The sequence below is a fragment of the Scylla paramamosain genome, chromosome 14 (genome assembly GCF_035594125.1).
Source record: "Scylla paramamosain isolate STU-SP2022 chromosome 14, ASM3559412v1, whole genome shotgun sequence".
Classification (NCBI taxonomy): Eukaryota; Metazoa; Arthropoda; class Malacostraca; order Decapoda; family Portunidae; genus Scylla; species Scylla paramamosain.
Window position 1 is genome coordinate 14,137,500 of NC_087164.1, and position 20,938 is coordinate 14,158,437.

General features: G+C 39.2%; 1 protein-coding gene across 1 annotated transcript in view; it reads left to right on the forward strand.

Annotated features, from left to right (window-relative positions):
• Window positions 1–20,594, forward strand: part of LOC135106908 (uncharacterized) — a 173,299-nt gene extending 152,705 nt beyond the window's left edge. The window contains exon 7 of the mRNA XM_064016330.1: window positions 20,228–20,594. Within this exon, the coding sequence (XP_063872400.1) occupies window positions 20,228–20,288 (61 nt within the window). The 3' untranslated portion in view covers window positions 20,289–20,594. The remainder of the gene's footprint in view (window positions 1–20,227) is intronic.
• Window positions 20,595–20,938: the final 344 nt, after the last annotated feature.

Sequence of the window (20,938 nt, forward strand, 5' to 3'; positions counted from 1 at the left end):
CCACAAGGCATGTGTGGCTGTACAAAATTACATGCACCAGGTTTGTGCGTAACATCCTCACACGCACACATCAATCTTACTGTGACCCATCCTACAATCCCCACCTTCCGATGTTTCGCGCATATCTTTCTGATTTTTGAGTCTCTACCTAAATAACCAGAGGACAGCAAGCAAGCAAGCAATAAGAGCATAATACCAACCATCCACAGAGGAATCAGATGGACTCTCACTCCTGCTGATTTCCATGGCAATCTCAACGGTCATTCCATCCTTCTGAAGTGGTGCGTTTCAACTCCCGTCCGCGGTCAGCCCTTCGCAACTACCAGAGCCAATCAGAAACACCATGATAGAGAGGCGATGGCTATAACAACTCGTCACACATGCTGCCCACGCCGCCCTCGTGACCTAATCCTCTGTGACGTGTTATGCAGTGTGTTTCATTCCGGCTTTTGAATTACTTGAACGTTTATTGTAAGATTAGTGGTAATTATAGGTTGTTGTTGTTGTTGCTGCTGTTGTTGTTGTTGGTGGTGATGTTGGTGTTGTTTGTGTTGGATGGTGGTGGTGGTGGTGGTGGTGGTGGTGGTGGTGGTGGTGTTATTGCTGTTCTTGTGGTTGGTGTTATTGTTGTTGTTGCAGTAATAGTTATTGTTGTAGTAGTAGCAGACACCTCTTAAGGGATTAGCACCTTAGGAGGGCTTTTTTCGGTGTCTGTCTTTGGCTAGAAACCCTCTCTCATAAAAAAAAAAGTAGTAGAAGTAGTAGTAGTAGTAGTAGAAGTAGTAGTAGTAGTAGTAGTAGTAGTAGTAGTAGTCTAGTGGGATATGCCCTTGCAACATCTCTCTTTCTCTTTCCTCCATTCACTACAGTATCCTCTGATTCACACTTATATCGGATCGTATTTCCCACCAATGATGGCTTTTCTCTTATTCTCTTACAAATGCCTTCGTTCTCTGTTCTTTCCGGCACACTAAACTCCCCGATACCTCAGCATTAAATACAGGAAGCTTGTAAAGGGTATCTAGAATGCGCCTAATGTACAATGCCGTTATGTGGGATTTACGATCATATTACTTTGCAGGACTAGATCGTTACAGTGTAATTAGTGCCTTCCTTGCTAATCTTTCAGTTCAGTGTCTCATTATGGATTCGAGTACTGGACTGAATCATGGATGGATTATGGATTATGAGTACCAATGGGGATAGTTTTGTGCATCAACAACCGTCTCTTTCTTTGCCACCCAACATCCATGACGCGTTCGCTCGAGATTTCAGTTTTCCTCAATTTTTCTTCTTTTTCACGTCTCCTGTATCGCTGCGGTTGACGAGTCCGTTCAAACTTCGCCAAAAACTTTTTCCCTCGATCCTGCTTGTGGTTTCCAGTTTCAGTCCCAGTTTCTGCTTCCCTCGTATTCTTTTTTCTTGGATTCCTGCAGTCGTGTTTAGTGTTTAGTGTGAGGACAGTGAGGGATTTACAAAGCTCATTTCTTTGCTCGTTTCTTTTGCATCCTCCAGTCAGTGTTGCGTGGAAGTTCTTGTCCTTAGAAAAGTGCAGTCATGGTTTCTTCCTCGTTTTTTAATTAGATTTTTTTTTTTTACCATACGTGACTTTCTTTCTCTTCACTTCTCACGGTTTTTCTCGATGTGTCAGTGTGTGTGTGTGTATGTGTGTGTGTGTGTGTGTGTGTGTGTGTGTGTGTGTGTGTGTGTGTGTGTGTGTGTGTGTGTGTGTGTGTGTGTATTTAGTTTATAATTTGTTTAGCTCTAAATTATACGATTAGCTTTTGCCATTTAATCACTGACTTTTTTTTTAATCAATATGCTACTTTTCTTATTTCTCCGTGACGCAATTAGTGAAAAAAATGCCTCGCTAGTCTCTTGAAAGCGGTCCTTCCAATCATCTGCTCGGAGAGGCGTCATAAAATCAGCGAACGTTTCATCCTCAACTTTAATTGCTTCTCCAAATTGGTGGATCCGAGTCTTGAATTACGCTTGCTGTAATGTAAAACTAAAACAACAAAATTAGTTTCGAATTTGTGAGGCATGTCTGTATGTAGATCATTTACTTATTTGAAACTATTTACTTTTTTTTTTTTTTTTTTAGTGTAATACGACTTTACTTTGCACACCGGTCATGAAACCTTCGCTATGTATCCCTCCTGTCAGCAGCGCATACACTTTACAGGAACTGACACGTGTTGGCCTGCTGGTTTCTCGCAGGTTTCCTTATATTCTTATTCACAGCTGCGGCGTCCGAGTGGTTGAAATAAAATAGATATTCGAATCAGTAATTATGAAGGGACGTGTTTCCTTTGAATGATAAAGTGATTGAAATTCGTTGTTATATCTGTTCTTTTTGGTGACATCATCGTCCGTCTTACCTGCCGAGTTGCCACCATTTAGCGGCAACAATGCAAAGTCTGGTAAACGTCGCTTTTGTTAACTTTTGACAAGACGAATGCACGGAGCTGTCATGGAGAGCAGACCGCCGTGGCCCTTGGCACTGCAAAGCCCTCGTGAAGGCGGCTGGTGGAGGGAATGCTCAGGAGGAGTAATGTTCTGCAAGACTATTCATGCTTTGTCGTTAGTAAGAAAATAATGACATAGTTTTCAGTTAAATTTACGCTCGATTATGACAGTATACAGCAACGCAAGAAAATAGAGTGCACAATAAATAGCCATAGAGGAGAGGAGAAGAGAGGAGAGGAGAGGAGATAACATTCCCAAGCGCTGTTTAATAGAAATTAGAGGTTAGTTGCATGAATTCAACCTGGTGAATGGAGCGTCCCCAGTGAGGCACCAGATCTTGAATCCATTTTGGTTAAACACACGTACACGCTGTTGCCTCGCTCCCAGCCGCCTGAGAGCCTCGAGTTCGATACCTTGCAGTGGCAGGCCGCCGTGGAGACCGAGGCGAGGGAGCTGGTAGTATATAAGGGAAATAGACGTGTGGAGAGTGAATGGTCGCGGCGCGAGACAACCACGATAAGGATGAAGGGATGTGAGGGAGCGCAGGCAGGCAACTTGGTAACTTGAATTGCTCCCACCTCATACTTCATCCCCTAACACACACACACACACACACACACACACACACACACACACACACACACACACACGATCATGCAGACACACTACGCCGTCCATAAGTGTCAGCCAGACGAGTCGCGGCTCAGCAGATTTTATTCGCTAATGATCAGATTCGTGGCGTTTACTCTATTCCATAAAGATGAAATATTTTCGGCCGACAGCTACGAGGTGAGAGAGTGATGGAATCCGATATTGGCGCCGGAAATCACCATTTTGCGCCTAAAAAAACACACACACTCCACTCTTTTATTTACCAAAGCGATTTTTTTTAACTGGGTGGAAAGGCTTGCCCTGGTTTTTTCCTTTATTTTTTTTTTTACAGTGTGTCTCCCTCATTTGTTCCATTTCTTTCCTTAATTTTTTTTTCTGAGTCGATATGGAGTCAGAAGCAGCATTGGAATTCCATTTTCAGTTACGCATATAAAATTATTGTTGTTTTCAAGGCCAGTATTGCTTTTTTTTTTTTTTCGTTCCTATTTCATTCTTATTTCTTCTTGCTTCTTCACGTCGATATGGAGACTCATTCAGTGTTAATGCTACCGTCTCCTGTTGTGTATGTGGTACTGATGTTGTAAAGACTTATGATTCAGTTCCACGGTTCAATTCAAGGTAAACAGATCATGCAATGACGTTGATGATTTTTCATGCCGCTGTTTCGAAGTGGTGGTTATAAAATGCATCACCGAGTGCTTTTTGGTAGCCACTCATGAAAGTGCTCGTCCAGCCGTGAGTGGTGCGTAAACTGTTTGTGAGAAAGGTTTTATTTAGCGTATTTGGAATATCTAGATTGGTTTTTAATTATGAAAAATTAGTCAGATCGTATTTACAGTTTTCCCATTTTTTTCTTGGTTTTGTTTGGGGAATCTGGATTATTTTGATTTTTATTGGTTATGGAAAATTATTCAGTTCGCATCTACGTTTTTCCTACTTTTACATGCAAGGATTTCATGATAAAACCAATGATTTAAAGCGTATGGCAAACAAAGTTTTTTGTTTTTTGTTTTTGTTTAGTTTGCACAGTTGAGTGTTTAACAACTTCGAGTATTGACAGAAAAAAAGAGGAACACATATCGAAATAGTGATATGATGATTGCAAAACAAGTAAAGTAAAAAATGTTTTTAATCGCATGCAAAACTTGAAATCATTGACGATAAAAGTTTGTGGCGTGCACTTTATAAGACTAAGTTTTGCGTCAGCGCGTGTGGCTATCAGACATATGATTATTAAGATCCAGAGTAGAAACACCGTGGCTGGAGGAGTCTGGTGGATGACTTACTCCTGGAAAAATAAATAAATAAATAAAAAATTATTTATATATATATATATATATATATATATATATATATATATATATATATATATATATATATATATATATATATATATATATATATATATATATATATATATATATATATGAGAAGAAAACCAAAGAAAACCTCCCCATGTCAATTTTAAGAGACACTACTCCAGGATAGTGTCTCTGGGAAGAAAAGGAAAGAAAACCTCACCTGCATGTCATATTATTTTAAGAGACACTACACTACTGCGGGAAAGTATCTGTGGGGAGAAAAGCAAAGAAAACAGCACCCACGTATGATATTTTAAGAGACACACGCACCGAGAGATTCGCGTGTCAGTGTAACGACCTTTACTTGTGTTTGGTCGACCTTGACTGTGCGGTCACTGCTCCACCAACACAATGCGTGACGTCACCTCGCACTTCCTATACACGGCATGTGGTGCACACGACCTCGCGCCCAGTATAGAGCAACTTGATGGCTCCCTCGCACACTGCACCCATTGTTCCGCCACTTTTGACGCATTTCACTGGCAAAAAGTACCTATTTGAAAAAAAAAAAAAAAAAAAAAAGAAAACTTAGCCATACTGGAGTTGTAGGTTTCAGTTCATGTGAGGTTCTGCCACATTCTTGTAGCGCCAGATATTGAATGAAAACAAGATGTTACTTAAAAAAAAAGAAAGAAACTACTGTAGTTCTCAGCTTGAATTTGTCATATGATAGAGGTTCCGTCATATTCTTATATAATGAATGAATAAGATGAGTGATTATGGTGAATAATGATGAATGAAAGCAAGATTATTAGTATCATCTGAGTTACTTGTTCACGTTCTCCTCCTCCTCCTCCTCCTCCTCCTCCTCTTCCTCCTCCTCCTTCTCCTCCTCCTCCTCCTCCTCCTCCTCCTCTTCCTCCTCCTCCTTAACCTTCCTCACTGTTCTGTCTGAATCAAGTCCGGCGTATGCATGCTTTGCCCCCTTGCCTCCCAAAGACAAAACGAACCCCTGACTAATAATAAACTTGAGTTATCTTATTTTCATTGACATCCATTTAGACGAACTGCCGAGGTTCATGTATGTATTTATAAGGCTGCATTTCGATAATCACCTAATCACACTTTTGACGCACTGGTTTCCCGTCACATTTCACCTCCCAACACAGACACTCATTCATTTGGGAGCTGCTCGTCTCCCGCTCAGTAGCTCTTGTTTGCAGGTGAAGGGTTGGAATCGCAGCTCCGAGAATTGCGTGATACATTCCTCATATTTGTTTGTATGATTTAGAAATTATTGAAGTGCTTCTTTGTAAATAGAGTAGTGTACTAATTCGAGGAAGATTGTTTTATATGTTCAGTCGATAATGTTGCTGAAGAAATTAACTAGACCCGATACGAAAAGAACACTGGTGCGAGTCATGATTACGTAACAGTAATTGCCTTCCGGAGCCTGACAGTCTCCATATTGTTTCGGCATTTACTGGCGAGAGAAAAAAAGCTGCAACATGGACAATATGTAGGCCTTGAAATACAAACTTTTGATTCTTCGGATAAAACAAGCATTTTCGGACTTCAAAATAAAAGAAAACAATCCGCGTTGTAGTTTAATCAAACAACAAAACAACACCAATTAAAAAAACGTGGCGTTCGGCAATAAATGACTGACAATATGTCAGAGGCAGACGGTAGGGTGAATAAATCATCCGTCAGAGTGGTAATGCCGTGTTGGGTAACGGAGAGAGAGAGAGAGAGAGAGAGAGAGAGGACGGGACGGAGAAGGAGAGATGCAGGCAAGGGGAAGGTTAGGAAGGGAGACATGCATACATACATATATACTGACGAACAGATAGACAGACAGACAGCCGCATAATTAAACTCGACATACACGCTCTTTCATTTCGTATTTTCATCCCAACTTTTCAAAGGATGACACGGAGATAGTGCAATATTTATTCTGGCTATCATGTAAGACTTTCCAAGAAATATGCTTGCCAGACTAAGGGGAAAAAAATCTGGACCGTGAGGAGCTGCCAAGACGTTGAACAATACATTATCAAGGCCTCAGATATTCATAGAGCTGGAACAAGACTCCAATGAATGTTCTTTTCAGGAGCTCTGCGTTTCTCAGATGTAGGTGACATTTCCGTTCTCGGCATAATTAAATTTTCATGGTATGGTTGCAATATAGTAGATAACTCAATTATTTAATTAGTCATCATAAGCCAACTTTTTCGAACCGGATTCATTCATTGTAACCGTTCCAAAATTTAGGTCTTGTCCATTCCTTCACTCACTCCAGATCACAGTCGCCTTTACTCCTGTATGCTCTCGTTTATTGAGCCAAACAAAGCCCTGTAAGGAAGATCCCTGTCCGTGTTCCATGGGTACTGCAATGGCGCTTCTTGCATTGCTCCTCTTGTAGGAAAGTCGATGTACACACACAATAAAAGTATCCATATTAAAACGACACAAAGCAATTTGATTCAGCGGAAGTAAAATAAAAAAAAAATATTTAAATCTACGTAGTATTTGTAATCTGTGATCCACCACTCAATGGCTCGAGTTACGACATGATACACTTCCCATTCGTGACGCTTCCCACAGCCAGGTTTGCCAAATTTAGTGAAGACCCTTCGTTTGTTGCACACTGTGTGGATTTCAGCCTTTACGAGAAGAAGTCTTTACGAGAAGAAGAATAAGGCTTGTTTTCTTTTTTCTTATTTTGTATGAGTGTACCTCTACAAGACGTGCGTAAATAGGTTGTTATTCAGTATTAACAGCGGGGAGTGAAGGATTCAGTATTGATCTTAATGCAGGATACAGTCCCTGGTGGGTTAGTGGCGTGCCGCAGGGATCGAGTTTTTATGGATATTGTAAATACTATTTGGAAGGCTTGTGCTTATATGCCTCAATCACATGCCCCGCAACACATGGATTCAGTCTCCTTAAGTATTCTTCGTAAATTTATATGAAAACAGATGATGATGGAGTTCTGCTAAAATACATTCATCTAGCTGTACAACTTTCTCTCTCTCTCTCTCTCTCTCTCTCTCTCTCTCTCTCTCTCTCTCTCTCTCTCTCTCTCTCTCTCTCTCTCTCTCTCTCTCTCTCTCTCTCTCTCTACGTATATATGTAGATAGAATTGTTTTGTGATATTACTTATTGACACGCAGGGTAGCCGTCACACTTGCCAATTAGCTTGACTTTTTAAGTATTACCTCTGAATGAATCCGGAGCACGTGACGCGTAGACACCGGTCATTAGGAGGGATTTTGACTCAGGATGATGGTACGGTGATACTTTTTTTTTCTATCTGAACATCAAGAGAACACTAAACTCATTTTCTGTTGGTTTATATAAGCAATATTGTTAATTCCTCTCGGAAGGAGAATATTCAACTCACTTTTTTCAGCAGGTATTTATCAGATGCAAAGTTATTTTTCTCTCTAATACGTCAAGAAAATGTTTAACTCTCTTTTTTAACAGGTATATATAAGTTATTCAAGGAAGAGAATAGTAAAATCAAAGTTCTCTTTACACAAAGTGGATTAAATTGGTATATACGTATATATCTTTCTATGTAATTGTTAAAAATAACACTGGTTGTTTTGATGTGATGAGTGTTTGTCGCTGCCGCAAAGCCTCCCTTTTCATTACTCCCACTTATCAATCAGCCTTACTTTGAGAGCAGCGCCTTAATTGCGATCGAAAAATGGTATACGAGGTTTCACTTTCTTTTGCCCAGACTACCTCGTGTGTGCCACGGGGAGAGGTGGTGGAGGTGGTTGTCGCTTGTCGGTGTGAATAACCACGGCCTCGAACATCATGTGGTGGACTTAAGATTGTTATCTCTTAGGACCATATTCTGAAACACTTCTGATAGCAGCTACACTGCTTTGTAAGAGATCTAGTTAAAGTTTCATGGGTTTTTAAAAGTGTTTTTGCGTGACAGATTGATAAGGCTTCTACATTATAAACAAGAGAAACACACATGAAAATCCGGATAATCATCTCTGTCATCTGTCTTGAAAAACAATCTTGGTGAGAAAGCAAAACGTTTTTTCACTACTGACCATATCCTCCCGAAGAAATATTATAGTTCATATAGATTATCCTTTTTAACCTCTCTTTAGGGAGACTGACTCTCTCTTATTTTTCCTACTATGCTGTTCTTGGCCAGTGCCCCTCTTACATAACAAAAGTCTATGGGTGAAGTTTTCCTCACCACTTTTCAGTTTTCTTATCAGTTGTAGTAAGTGTGACCCGAGACGAGGCACTAACTGAGGAGCAGTGTGTGTGTGTGTGTGTGTGTGTGTGTGTGTGTGTGTATGTGTGGTGCTATACTGGATCCATTTCCCATATATTGTTAAGAGCGATGTTACATTTTGTGTATACCAGCAAGTGGTCTGGCATAATTGTTTACTGGTAACCATACGGAAAGTATAAAAAAAAATCTCTGATTTTGATGCTCATGTTGAAAATTATTCTTATGTATTGTTGTGATTATTATTATTATTATTATTATTATTATTATTATTATTATTATTATTATTATTATTATTATTATTACTACTACTACTACTACTACTACTACTACTACTACTACTACTACTACTACTACTACTACTACTAAATAATAATAATAATAATAATAATAATAATAATAATAATAATAATAATAATAATAATAATAATAAAAATAATAATAAAACTTTTTCATTATTATTATTTCGAGCATCACTCCCTAGTCACTATTACAGCTGCATATTCACATTGAAAGCTCTTGGATCAGGCATCAAATCGGATTAAACTCTCGCTTTGTGACTAGAACATTTAGATAAACACGACCTGCCCCGTTAGATCTCCCGTGATGCATGAAATATCTGGTAATCTTGATCTCCCTTTTGCAGTTTATTCCTTCCAAAAGTCTTTTCATCCTCCTCGCGAAAAACAAGTTCATCATTAAGACTAAACATATTTTTTTTTTTTTTTTCTGGAATATGGTTAAATCTTCTTTAGGGTTTTGGTTTGATTACTTTTGACTTTTCTTTCTCCCTATGAATTATTTTTGTCGTTGTCTTGCCGTGTTTAATTTTAGCTTCGTAATCCTTTAACTTTTATGTATAAGGTTTGTATCCCTGGTGACAGCAACTAACGGACTAGATATAGCATCGCTCACCTTCACCCTCCTTTGCTATTGTTTCTGTCTTCATTTTCAGACTTGCTTTTGTCTCCCTCTTCATAATCTTCACTTGGCTCTCGAGTCAAAACAATCCGTCAGACTCCGTTCCTGTCACATGATGAGCGACCATTGAAGTTAAACGTACCACTGAAAAAAAAAAAAAAAAAAAATTCCTTTGGATCGTTTCCTCAGTCACTTTGCTAGCCACAGAACGCACGCATCCCAGTAAAAAATATCAAGAAGTGTCTTATTGAACTGCACAGCTTCATGTTTTCTGCAGTAAAGGTTGTCGAGATGAAAGGAAATGTCTGGCAAAACAAACGACCAAAATATGGCTTGGTATGTAATTTAGGGACATAAGGCAAACAAGTCCAGACTTGCGCTGAAGGACATTGCTCTATTTTCTGCGCCAGAGATTGTGGAGATGAAAGCAAATAACCATCGGCAAACTACGAGTAAATACGAAAAAAATACTTGAAGGTAAAGGACAAATATAGTCCAAACTCGTCTTATTGATTGACACGACTGCGTATTTTCGCCTACGGTTAAAAAAAAAAAAAAAGCTAGGTTATTTTAGTTCGTCATAGTGAAAGGAAATACTCAAACGTTGGTCTAGCTATCTAAAATTAGCTTGGTACATTTATGAACCCGCAAATAAGGTCAAGGCATGACTTAATGAAGGACACAGCTCTGTTTTTACCACTGAAGATCGTCTGGGTGAAAGGAAATAAGCAAATACTCGTCAACTGGTTACCTAAAATTGGCTTGGTACATATTTCAAGGCGTGAGGCGGGAATGAGGTCAAGGCACAACGTATTCAAGGACACAGCTCTGTTTTCATCGCTAAAGGTCGGCAGGGTGAAAGGGAATAACCGCTGCCAAACTCATTATCAAGAGGTGGGATGGCACCGGAAGGCGAGAGTGAGTGCATGGGAGTGAGAGATAGCGAAGTATCTTAACGTTGAGAGGCTGTCGAGGCGCGGGGCTTCACTGAGGCTTCAAGGACTTATAAATAGTTAAGTTTCCCTCTTGCTTCTTGCCTCCGTTTCTATTGCCTCGTAAAGTTCCGAGCTAAAGCGTCGGACTCAAAACTGAGGAGCAGCGGCGATAAAAGTTAGCCCTTTAGGGGAAACTCCGACAACCATCCCCCATGATAGGGAAACCACGAATACTAAGATCCCATGGTAGTATATGAGCATGCATTGAGTTTGTCTTGCTTTGTTTTGAGTTAGGTTTCTTTCGTCATCTTAACCTCCTGATCTGCATGGGTTCTTAGGGTTAATAATGTGGAATAGTGCAAGTTTACAGTTATGAAAACCATCACTGATATTAAAATCGGTGTTTCATTAATAGGTGGAAATAGGTATTTTGTACAGGGACTGCCACGTGTAGGCCTCATGGCTTCATGCAGCTTCCCTTATTTTCTTACCGTGTGTAAGAGTAGTTGAAACCTATTAGTGCTTGTTCTTTGTTCAGTAATATCATTTGGTTTTACTCAAATGACGAAACAAGTGTTATAATGTCATTAAAAGGATTAAATACTGTTCAGATATTTGTCCGAATTTACTAAGAGTTTGAACCTTTTTTGGGTATGTGGCTTAATATTTGCCTAGTAAAGTCATGTAGGATTACTCAAACGACAAAACAAGCGTCATACAGTTACTAGAAACGATTGAATATTGTCACGATAACATTAAAGTAAAGAGGAATATTTCTTTCCCTTCCTATTTCGCGCCCCAGAAAAGTCTCAAGTTCAAGAAGCCCGACTGCATGGCGCGAGAAATTCAGGTGTTGATAATCGGTTCCTGCCCTGCTCTCACACTCTTATTACCTCCACTATTATTGAATTACCTCGCTAAATACTTGCCTAGATTAGATTCTGCGGGGAGGAGCGAAGGTAATCATGCTTAGTAAATGCCTTACCCTCCTCTTTTGATGTCCTCTCGGTGTGAAAGGTAATTAAGACAGCTTTTTCCTATCTCTCTCTCTCTCTCTCTCTCTCTCTCTCTCTCTCTCTCTCTCTCTCTCTCTCTCTCTCTCTCTCTCTCTCTCAGGTAAGAGGTAGTGTCGCCAAGTGCTTTTGGAAAGAAAGTAAGACTTTTTTTTCTTTTGCTCGTTTTTAGTTCTGAAGTTACGGAAAATATTGTGAACAGTGATGTTACTTTTTTATTTCATTGAATGGTAATAGTAGTAGTAGTAGTAGTAGTTGTAGTAGTAGTAGTAGTAGTAGTAGTAGTAGTAGTGGTGGTGGTGGTGGTGGTAGTAGTAGTAGTGGTTAATGTTGTTTTTTTGTTTTTGTTCTTGTTCTTGTAGACATGTTTTTATTTTTGTCGCCTCCCTTATTCTTGTGATTTTTTTTTTCATTGCTAAACCGTTTATGTGGTATCTAATAACAAACATAATAACGAACAAACATAATATTCTCTTGTTTTTGAAGATGAAGATAATGGTGATGATGATGAGGCGGATAAGGATTATGATAGCACGAATAGCGTCAATAATGATTGAGAAAAAGGTGACATTATTGTAATTATTATTATTATTATTATTATTATTATTATTATTATTATTATTATTATTATTATTATTATTATTATGAAGGAAATTAATTGCGAATAACACACACCCCGCGTCGCCAGTTTGACATGACACGAGGGCGGATGTCATGTTGCGATTTATGACTTCAGTGGCTTTGATCCAACAGTCATTAATCCACGTCTGAGTCAAGCCTGCCAGTGATTAGCGTAACAACATTGATTTTTTAAGACCTTGATGGTGAGCTCTGGTGGTGCCTTCCTGCTTGCCTTGTGTATCTCCGATGAGGGTGAACACGAGAGAAGGGAAGCGTCCACTCCTGTCACGATCACGCGGACTATGCCAACCGACACGTCAATACGAGATATGCTTTAGGAATATTGGTCCCTCTGTGTATATACAGGAAGCATTTATTATCATGTTATCGAAAACAAAAAAAATGATTGACTGTGGTTATGTTGAAGAAATCTAACAAAACCGATCACTATTAATAATATATACAGACGACCTTTTTGTTATTATGAAAAAAAAAAAGATTGATTCTGATACGTTGAAATCGGAGAAAAGAACGAAGTTGTCTTGAATGTAGAGATTTCATGAAAGGACTGTTTTTGCTTGTGAGAGAGGAGTAAGACTGGGGAAGATTGTAAAAGCTTAGAGATGTGAGAGTAATGCAGTAATACATGTATCAAGATGAATCCCAGCTAATATATATAAGGAAGGTATACGTAGCTCCAACCCTTCTAGCTTGGAAAATACCCATGAAAAATTTATGATGATCTATTTAATAGTTTAATCGTTAAGATATGGGTGAAATTGTGAGATAGAAGTAATTTGTTGGCTGTGGGGAATGAACTCTGTGTGTGTGTGTGTGTGTGTGTGTGTGTGTGTGTGTGTGTGTGTGTGTGTGTGTGTGTGTGTGTGTGTGTGTGCTGGTGGGGAGAGGGAAGGATGAGAGAAGGTCCAGGGCGTGTCTTTGTGGTACCTGTCCAGATGAGATGACTAATGCAGCGCCACCACCACAGGGAGCGAGGCGGGAGTGACGTGGCGGTGTGGTGCAGGCAGTGTGCTATCTTATACTTCTTGCTCCGCCACCAACAAAACAGCAAGCCCTGGAATTTGGGACTCTATAGTGTGACGTGTTTCGGCTCCTCCTCACCTCGAATTTTAGCAGTCTCCCGTTGATCCTCGTGATAGTCTGATAGGGATTTCGTATTATCAGTGGGAAAATAACAAAAAACCGCACTGATAATTTGAAAATAGTTGTAATGAGCGTTCAAAGGCTCATCGCTACAATTTTAACAATCTTCACTTCAAGTTATCGAGGTATTGTTGATTTTAGTGACTTTTTGACAGGAATTCCTTACCATCATTGGAAAAATGTGAAGAAAACATAACTAATCATCTGTGGCCTTTAAAAATAGTCCTAATGAAAGTTCAAAGCATGAAAAAAATAAGAGATCAATTGATAAACACAAAGAAGAAACCGAGATTTGAAAACAAAAGCACTAAAGATTATTCTTAAGCCCGAAGTCCACCAAGAGCCTGACATTTCTTTCACTGCAAATTCGCAAATGTCATGAGTGAGCGGGAATGTGAGATAGCGCTCCCCTCACAGTCAGTGCTAAGGTGTACAATGTGTGAGGAAACCAGCAGCATTCAAGTACTGACGCAGGGCTTGTTTTTGGTGTCCACGCTTCCCTAACCTCCCCGTGGCCCTGTACCTTCACTCCTGAAACACACAAGACCTGGTGCAGCCTCAGTATACCAGCCACGCCACGCCAGCTGACAGTTATCATTAGGATGTTTTCGTACTTGTTATCCTTTATTATTTATTCAGACACTCTATCTACCGGTCTAGTATATACCGCCATTTTTGCTATATTGTATTTTTCTCAACATTATCACCATGACAATTGTATATTCGCTATTTTCACCGTTAAGCTTTTTCACCATCGCTAACATCATCACCATGCCTCGATATCACCAGCACTAACTCATTCTTTTACCAATGTCACCACCACCACCACCAACAACAACAACAACAACAACCTCTAGTACCATTGACACTTACTCATTGTTACTATTGTCACCACCACCAACACCATCACCACAACCATACTACTACGCCAGAATCACACCTACAGCACAATATTAAGTATTTCCCCACCCCCTCTGTACATTTTCAGTTTGTTAACTGCCAAAAGAATAAACCGTTTATTAATTTTATTATTATTATTATATTATTATTATTATTATTATTATTATTATTATTATTATTATTATTATTATCATTATTATTATTATTATTATTATATTCCTACAACACCACCACCACCACAACAACAACAACAACAACAACTACAGCAGCAACAACAACAACGACAACAACAACCATATTCCTACACCAAATCCACAACTACTACAACACAACATTCATATACCATCACCACCACCACCACTACCACACTAAGAGCACCACACCTCAATATTTAACACCACCACTCCACACCGCCCTTCCACTTTTCCACCACCACCACCACCACCACCTCCAGCACATCCAATAGGCAATCTTGAAGTCGTCCTGCATTTCCAAACTTCACGCAACTTTCGCTTCGTGATGTAAATATTGCCAATAGATGACGAAATCCTCAACCATTAAATGCATAATATTCTCTGCAAAAGCACTTATCCCTTCTATAATCTGAGTGTCATTTTCTTAAGCTTTTTTTCCCTTTCCTTTTTTTTTGTAATTGCTTTCTGAAATAGTCATTGCAACATTTACTGTTTTTATTTCATTTAATTTCCTTTCCTTTTATGCCTTTCATTTTTTATAATTGTATCCCAAAGCATTTCTTACAACTTATATTGTCTTTTCATACATTTCATTTTACATTATATTTTCCCCATCCGTTAAAACACTAACTGCAAAATCGATTCTTATTTTTATTTATTTCCTTCCCTAAAACCTTTTCATAAGCATTCATTTGCAATTTTTAGCCTTTATTTTCTCTGTATACATTCCTCTCTATTTTTGTCCGTCCGTTAGAACACGCATTGCAACATCGCTTCTTATTTCCTTATATTCTTCTGTATAATCACCCTCTGAAACATTCATTGCAACCCTGATTCTCGGTATCCTATTTCCTTATACATTTCCATCTATTTTCTCCTCCTGACCCTTCCGCTGTACTATAAAGGCTCAGAAGACAAGGCCGCATCACATTAGAATGATCGAGGCGTCAGAGGCTATGGCAGGAAGGAAGGAAGGAATGCCCACCTCCCTTTCCTCCCCATCACTCCTCACACCACTTGAAACTCCTGCGCCGCACCTGCACTACATTCGAAAGTCTCTAGTTAAAGTTACACGGGTTTTTAATGGTGTTTTTGTGGTTCTAATGATAAATTAACAAGATTTCTACATTATCAACATGAGAAACACACTTGAGAACCCGGCTAATCACCTCCGTGGCTTTTGAAAATAGTTATAGTGAGAGAGCAGACCGTTTAAGAATACTGGGCAGAGAACGAGAGTCGTGAAACATGGAGTCATAATGGCATAGACTGTTTTCACCCCCCATTTAAGCATTTCGTTAAATATTCACCCGTTTATCCAGATTTCAAAAACACTTGTGGAAAAAAAAAAGAGAAAAAGCGTAGATGACATGCAATGACTAATTTTAGCTTAAAAAAAAATTCGTCCACTTCCATCAAAGCTCACTTGGTTTGATGAGTTAATGCATATTGCCCTTGGTATTAACTTCCTCCGTGTCATTTTTAAGGGAGTAAGGGAGGAGAGACGAGATGCTCCAAGGGAAGGGAGAGGAGGGGAGGGTGCCAACAACTTAAGACTCCGGCAAGTAAAAAAAAAAAAAAAAAAAAAAAACGCTTGTCGTTAATCACCTCTTCTGGCCTGCCTTGGTCTGGGCGGGGTTATCACAATGGCAAGGTCTCTGAGAGTGCTTTGTGCCTCCTTGGTTTCGTCCGGGAGTGGAATACCTGCCTGGTTTTTGATTGTGTGAATTGAATTTTCCACTACGTTTGCTTTTCCTCAAGACTAGAGTATAATGAATAACTTAATTACTTCCGCCACAGCCCAGGTGCGTATGCAATCAACAGTGTCCGTCGCCGCCATAACGGCCACAGACGCTCGCTCAGTGGTCGATAGTGTATAATGTGAGGGAAGAATCTCTCGAATCTCTCCTGGAGTCTCAGCAGCAGCAGCAGCAGCAGCAGCAGCAGCAGCCGGCAATACCGATTCAAGTGTTCGGTCCAGTCAGTTTCTCCTTGGCGGCACCTCAAAAAGGGGAATTTCATCACGATACCTTGGTCTGTCCGTGGCTCCAACAAAGACTTTCCGAAACTCTTCTCACGTCTTCATATCGCCACGGAATGTTTTTTTTTTTTTTCCATTCTTTTATTTATTTATTTATTTATTTATTTATTTATTTATTTATATATATTTATTTTTTTATGCCTTCAATCTTTCCGTTCTTTCTTTCTTTTCTTTAATTTCTAGCGTCTTTTTTTTCAGGTTCCCGTTTTCTATCTTATCCTTTCACTGCTGCAATCGCTTTTTGCTGATGTTTTAGAACACAACAAAAAAAAAGTTTGCATTGAGACGCACAGGATAAAGACACTACATCACGAGCCTGTCAGAGTCTCTAAGGGTCCTCAGTATCTTCTTTCACGAGATTCCTTTTACTAACTTTATACAATATTCTAGTGCTTCTTCAGGTAACTGTACAAACACCGGTCTCATGATACATTTGCCATCAAAATATCAATCATCATCACCAACATAATAATAATAATAATAATAATAATAATAATAATAATAATAATAATAATAATAATAATCAGCCTTGTTCATGCCACTTCAGGATATATTAAGTAGAGTTTATTAAAAATGTGTACCTGTCATAGAAATAAAAAATATAGTGCACGACACACTTGATGAGCAGCAGGTCTTCACGTCTCGTCGCCCATGGACACGCTGGTATTTCAAATATGAAACAACTATACAAACATTTCGCAGTTTATGTGCATATGAACAGAGAAAAGTCTCTGTCTCCTCTGACAGCTAATATTCTGTAAGTGTAATACGAGATATTCACCAATCGTCACAATGCCAGACAATATTCATTACCTTATGGAAATGTGAACAGTAGGTAGTGCTAATATCCAGAATGGAAAACTAACGATTCTCTGTGACATTGTAACTCCGCTTCTGAATAATTTTGAGGATGAAAGGGAATTCTGTAGCGGCATACTATTATTGCAATGCTTTATGCTCTTTAATGTGTTTAAAAGCACATTGGACGATAAACAAAATATTTTACTGTATACACGCCTGGTATAATAAAAAAAAAAATCATGGCATATAAGTAGTGAAGTAACTTTGCTAAGCTCTTTAGTATGGGTGGAACACATGGCACTTTATTATATGTGTATCTGGGATAGAATCTACATTGTTGTCTTTCGGTTTTCACGGAGATCTAAATTATGCTTATGTGTCTGAGTGATTATTACCTTGATATTAAAAAGTCTAGATATGATGAATCAACAGGTCAAGATAAAAACAAAAGTTAACAGTATTACATGAAACGTTAGAAACGAAAGATGTGCCCTTCATATCTGAACTGTTGTTGAAAATAACCCCTAAATCCAGTGGTAAAAAAAAAAAAAATTCACACGTGATTTGTGTTAGGGTCCTTTTCGTCAAGTAAATACTGCTACGAAAATGTATTAGTTTAATTTAAAAAGAAGGAGAAAAACTAACTAATAGAATATTATTAAAAAATGCAAAGTAACACAAGGATTTATTTTCCACGTTAAAAGAAAATACAATAAACAAAAAAAGTGAAAATAATCGTACCATTAAAAAATAAATATGGTTCTTCCCCACACGTGACATTTCCAAGTTTAGGATTCACTTAGAGGAGAGCAATTTTATAGAACAAGAGAAAGAAATGAAAATGTCAAGCCACCAAATATAAGCAGCATGTAGACCGAACCATCTCAATCTGTCTGTCCAATCTTCCTCTTTACGCTCGTGGTCACAAATAGAGTAACTTTCTGTACTCATTTCTCCTGTATTATGAGTTTTTCTTTTATCAAAAATCCCTTGATATACTGATGAGTACTATACAAAAGATATTAAGATGCAGTAGCAGTATAAAAAATTAAAGAAGGAAGCCAAAAGTACAGTAGCAGTAAAAAGGGAGAAAAACAAACTGAAAATAGCAATACAAAAGAATACAACGCCACTAAAAAGAGTGAAAGAAATAAACTAAAAATACAACAACAATAAAAAAAATAATACAGACAAGACAAACAGAAGCAGGGAAAGACGAAACAGCGGTATTAGAAACTCAGCAACGAAGACGACAGGCAGGAACAGACAAGAGAGGCGGACACAGTATGAATAGAATCTACTCACGAATTTTGCCGCTCGTCGCAGAACCACTTGGTGCCACTGATGACAAAGAGAAGGCACGTATGTAGTGTTGGTGTGACAGTAGTGAGGTCGGCGGCTGTCGGAAGAGTCTCCCCCACCTGGCTTTTCCCCGCCGCCGGGTTATCACCAACGGGGCCGTGTCAATGTGGGTGATGGAGGTTATGGTCCCTTCAGATCGTTCCGCATGAACCATTGAGCTCTTTGTTTTGAGTTGATGGTTCGCTGGTGAGGGTCCATCGCCAACGAATCGGACTTTCCATTGTTTTTTTTTTTTTTTTTTTTTTAGGTTTCGCTCTTGTGGAATTTCGAACTCTTTTTGAGGGGGGCGGGATCTGTCTCACTTTTTTTTTTTTTTTTTGAGAGGGATGTGTTTGTTTTTATTATGATTGTATGTGGTAAGGACGAGAAACGGATGTGTGTGTGTGTGTGTGTGTGTGTGTGTGTGTGTGTGTGTGTGTGTGTGTGTGTGGCCCTTTGACCTCCACAACTTAGCCATTGCAAGTCTCTGCCTTCCTGCCTCTCTGCACTTTCGTCTGTCTGTCGATGTGACTGACTGACTGACTGACTGACTATCCGACTCTCTCTCTCTCTCTCCCTCTCTCTCTCTCTCTCTCTCTCTCTCTCTCTCTCTCTCTCTCTCTCTCTCTCTCTCTCTCTCTCTCTCTCTCTCTCTCTCTCTCTCTCTCTCTCTCTGATTGTGTGTTTGTGTGTGTGTGTGTGTGTGTGAAGACTGCTATTTCCGCCTTCACCCGTCGCTCTGGAAATAATTTGAACCTTCTGTTGCATCGAACAATTGGCGGTGCACTGTGCAATAAGTGTAAGTATATTGCGAATTCCTGGCAGCGACTCAGTATTGGTGGCGGCGGTGTCAACGACTTCTAGAGAGAGGTGTAGAATTGATGCCAAAAGCTGCAACTCCTCTTGATAAAGAAGGAGTTCTTAGTGTATTCCCACCTCCAGAATTGCTGGAAGAACGGAAATGATGAAGGAAGTGTTTAATTCATGCAATTGTGGTGTAGTGAACAGGTTTGCTGGATTCGATAAGTAGAGTGTATGTTACGTTAGGGAAATTTACAGAAGCTTACCCAGAGAGAGAGAGAGAGAGAGAGAGAGAGAGCGCGAGCGTGGGACTGGAAACCAAGGTGACGCACTGTTCCAGGAAAGAGGGTGAATAATTCCCCGACAGGCCCCGTATCCCGAGGGGCAAGATGAACAACACAGCAGCACTTTTTCCGTCCTTCATCCTTCCACACGCCTCGCCACCTTGACCATGGCGCCAATTTTTTTCTTCCCCCTTTTCTTTCTTATGTATTAGTGAGAGCAACCAAGCAAAAAAAGAAATAAAGAAAAAAATATATAGGGTTAAAAGCATAAGCCCACTCATAATGCCATTTCTAAAACTATAGACAAAGGGGAAGATTCGAGAAAAATACAGGTTTATTCGTCAATTCATTATTTTGCTATTAGTTTATTCAGTTTAAAAATACACTGTTAGGTTTTGCGGATTTGAAAAAAAAAGAGGAAATCATTTGTCATCACAGTTATGAAACAGTGACTGAATATTACGTATTCCTCTCTATTTTGTGGCTCATTTTTTTGTCATTTAATCGCTGGTTTTGTAATGGGGGAAAGCGGATTTTGGTCATAAGTCGCCTTTTGTTCCAGGTGTGGGCGTGTGGCGGAGGCGGGGAGCTTTCCAGGAGAATGCTCATATTGTGGTCAGTGATTTGAATTCATTTGATTTGATTTATTCGCGCGTTCCGTTGGGTATTTACTGTAATTAGTGCATTTAGCTAGCGGTTCATTGGCTGTCTGAATTATTTTGATGTATTTTATCTTTATATTTTTACATAATCTGCTTGATGAGTACATATATATGATCTAATGAGCCCGAACGTGGGAATATCAAGAATTTCAACCCTTTTATTGTTAGACTTTTTTTTCTTAATTATCTGTAACTTTTTAAACTCATTTTTTGCTGTGCAGTCTTAAATAATTATGTAATCCAAATAAAATACAATTAACCTTCTATTATCTTTCCTCTGTGTCACTGCAAGCTTTTAATTCACACTGCTTTGAATGCTGAGACTGGAGGAGCATTGCAGTGAAAGGGAAAGGAGTGAAGACATGTGACTACCTGTAGAACGCATCGTAAGCTCTATTGTAGATCGTCACTCATGTGTTCCTGCCCTCGATTAGCATATCACTCATCCGTCCTTCTGAGTATAATAATGAAAAATAAGTAACTCAATGATATAAAACGAAATACGACTGTGACTGCCTCTAAAACGCATCGTAAGCACTACTACAGATTGTCGCCCTTGAGTTCCTGGTAGTCAGATTAAGCGTGTCACCAATCCGTCCTTCTCCTACGCA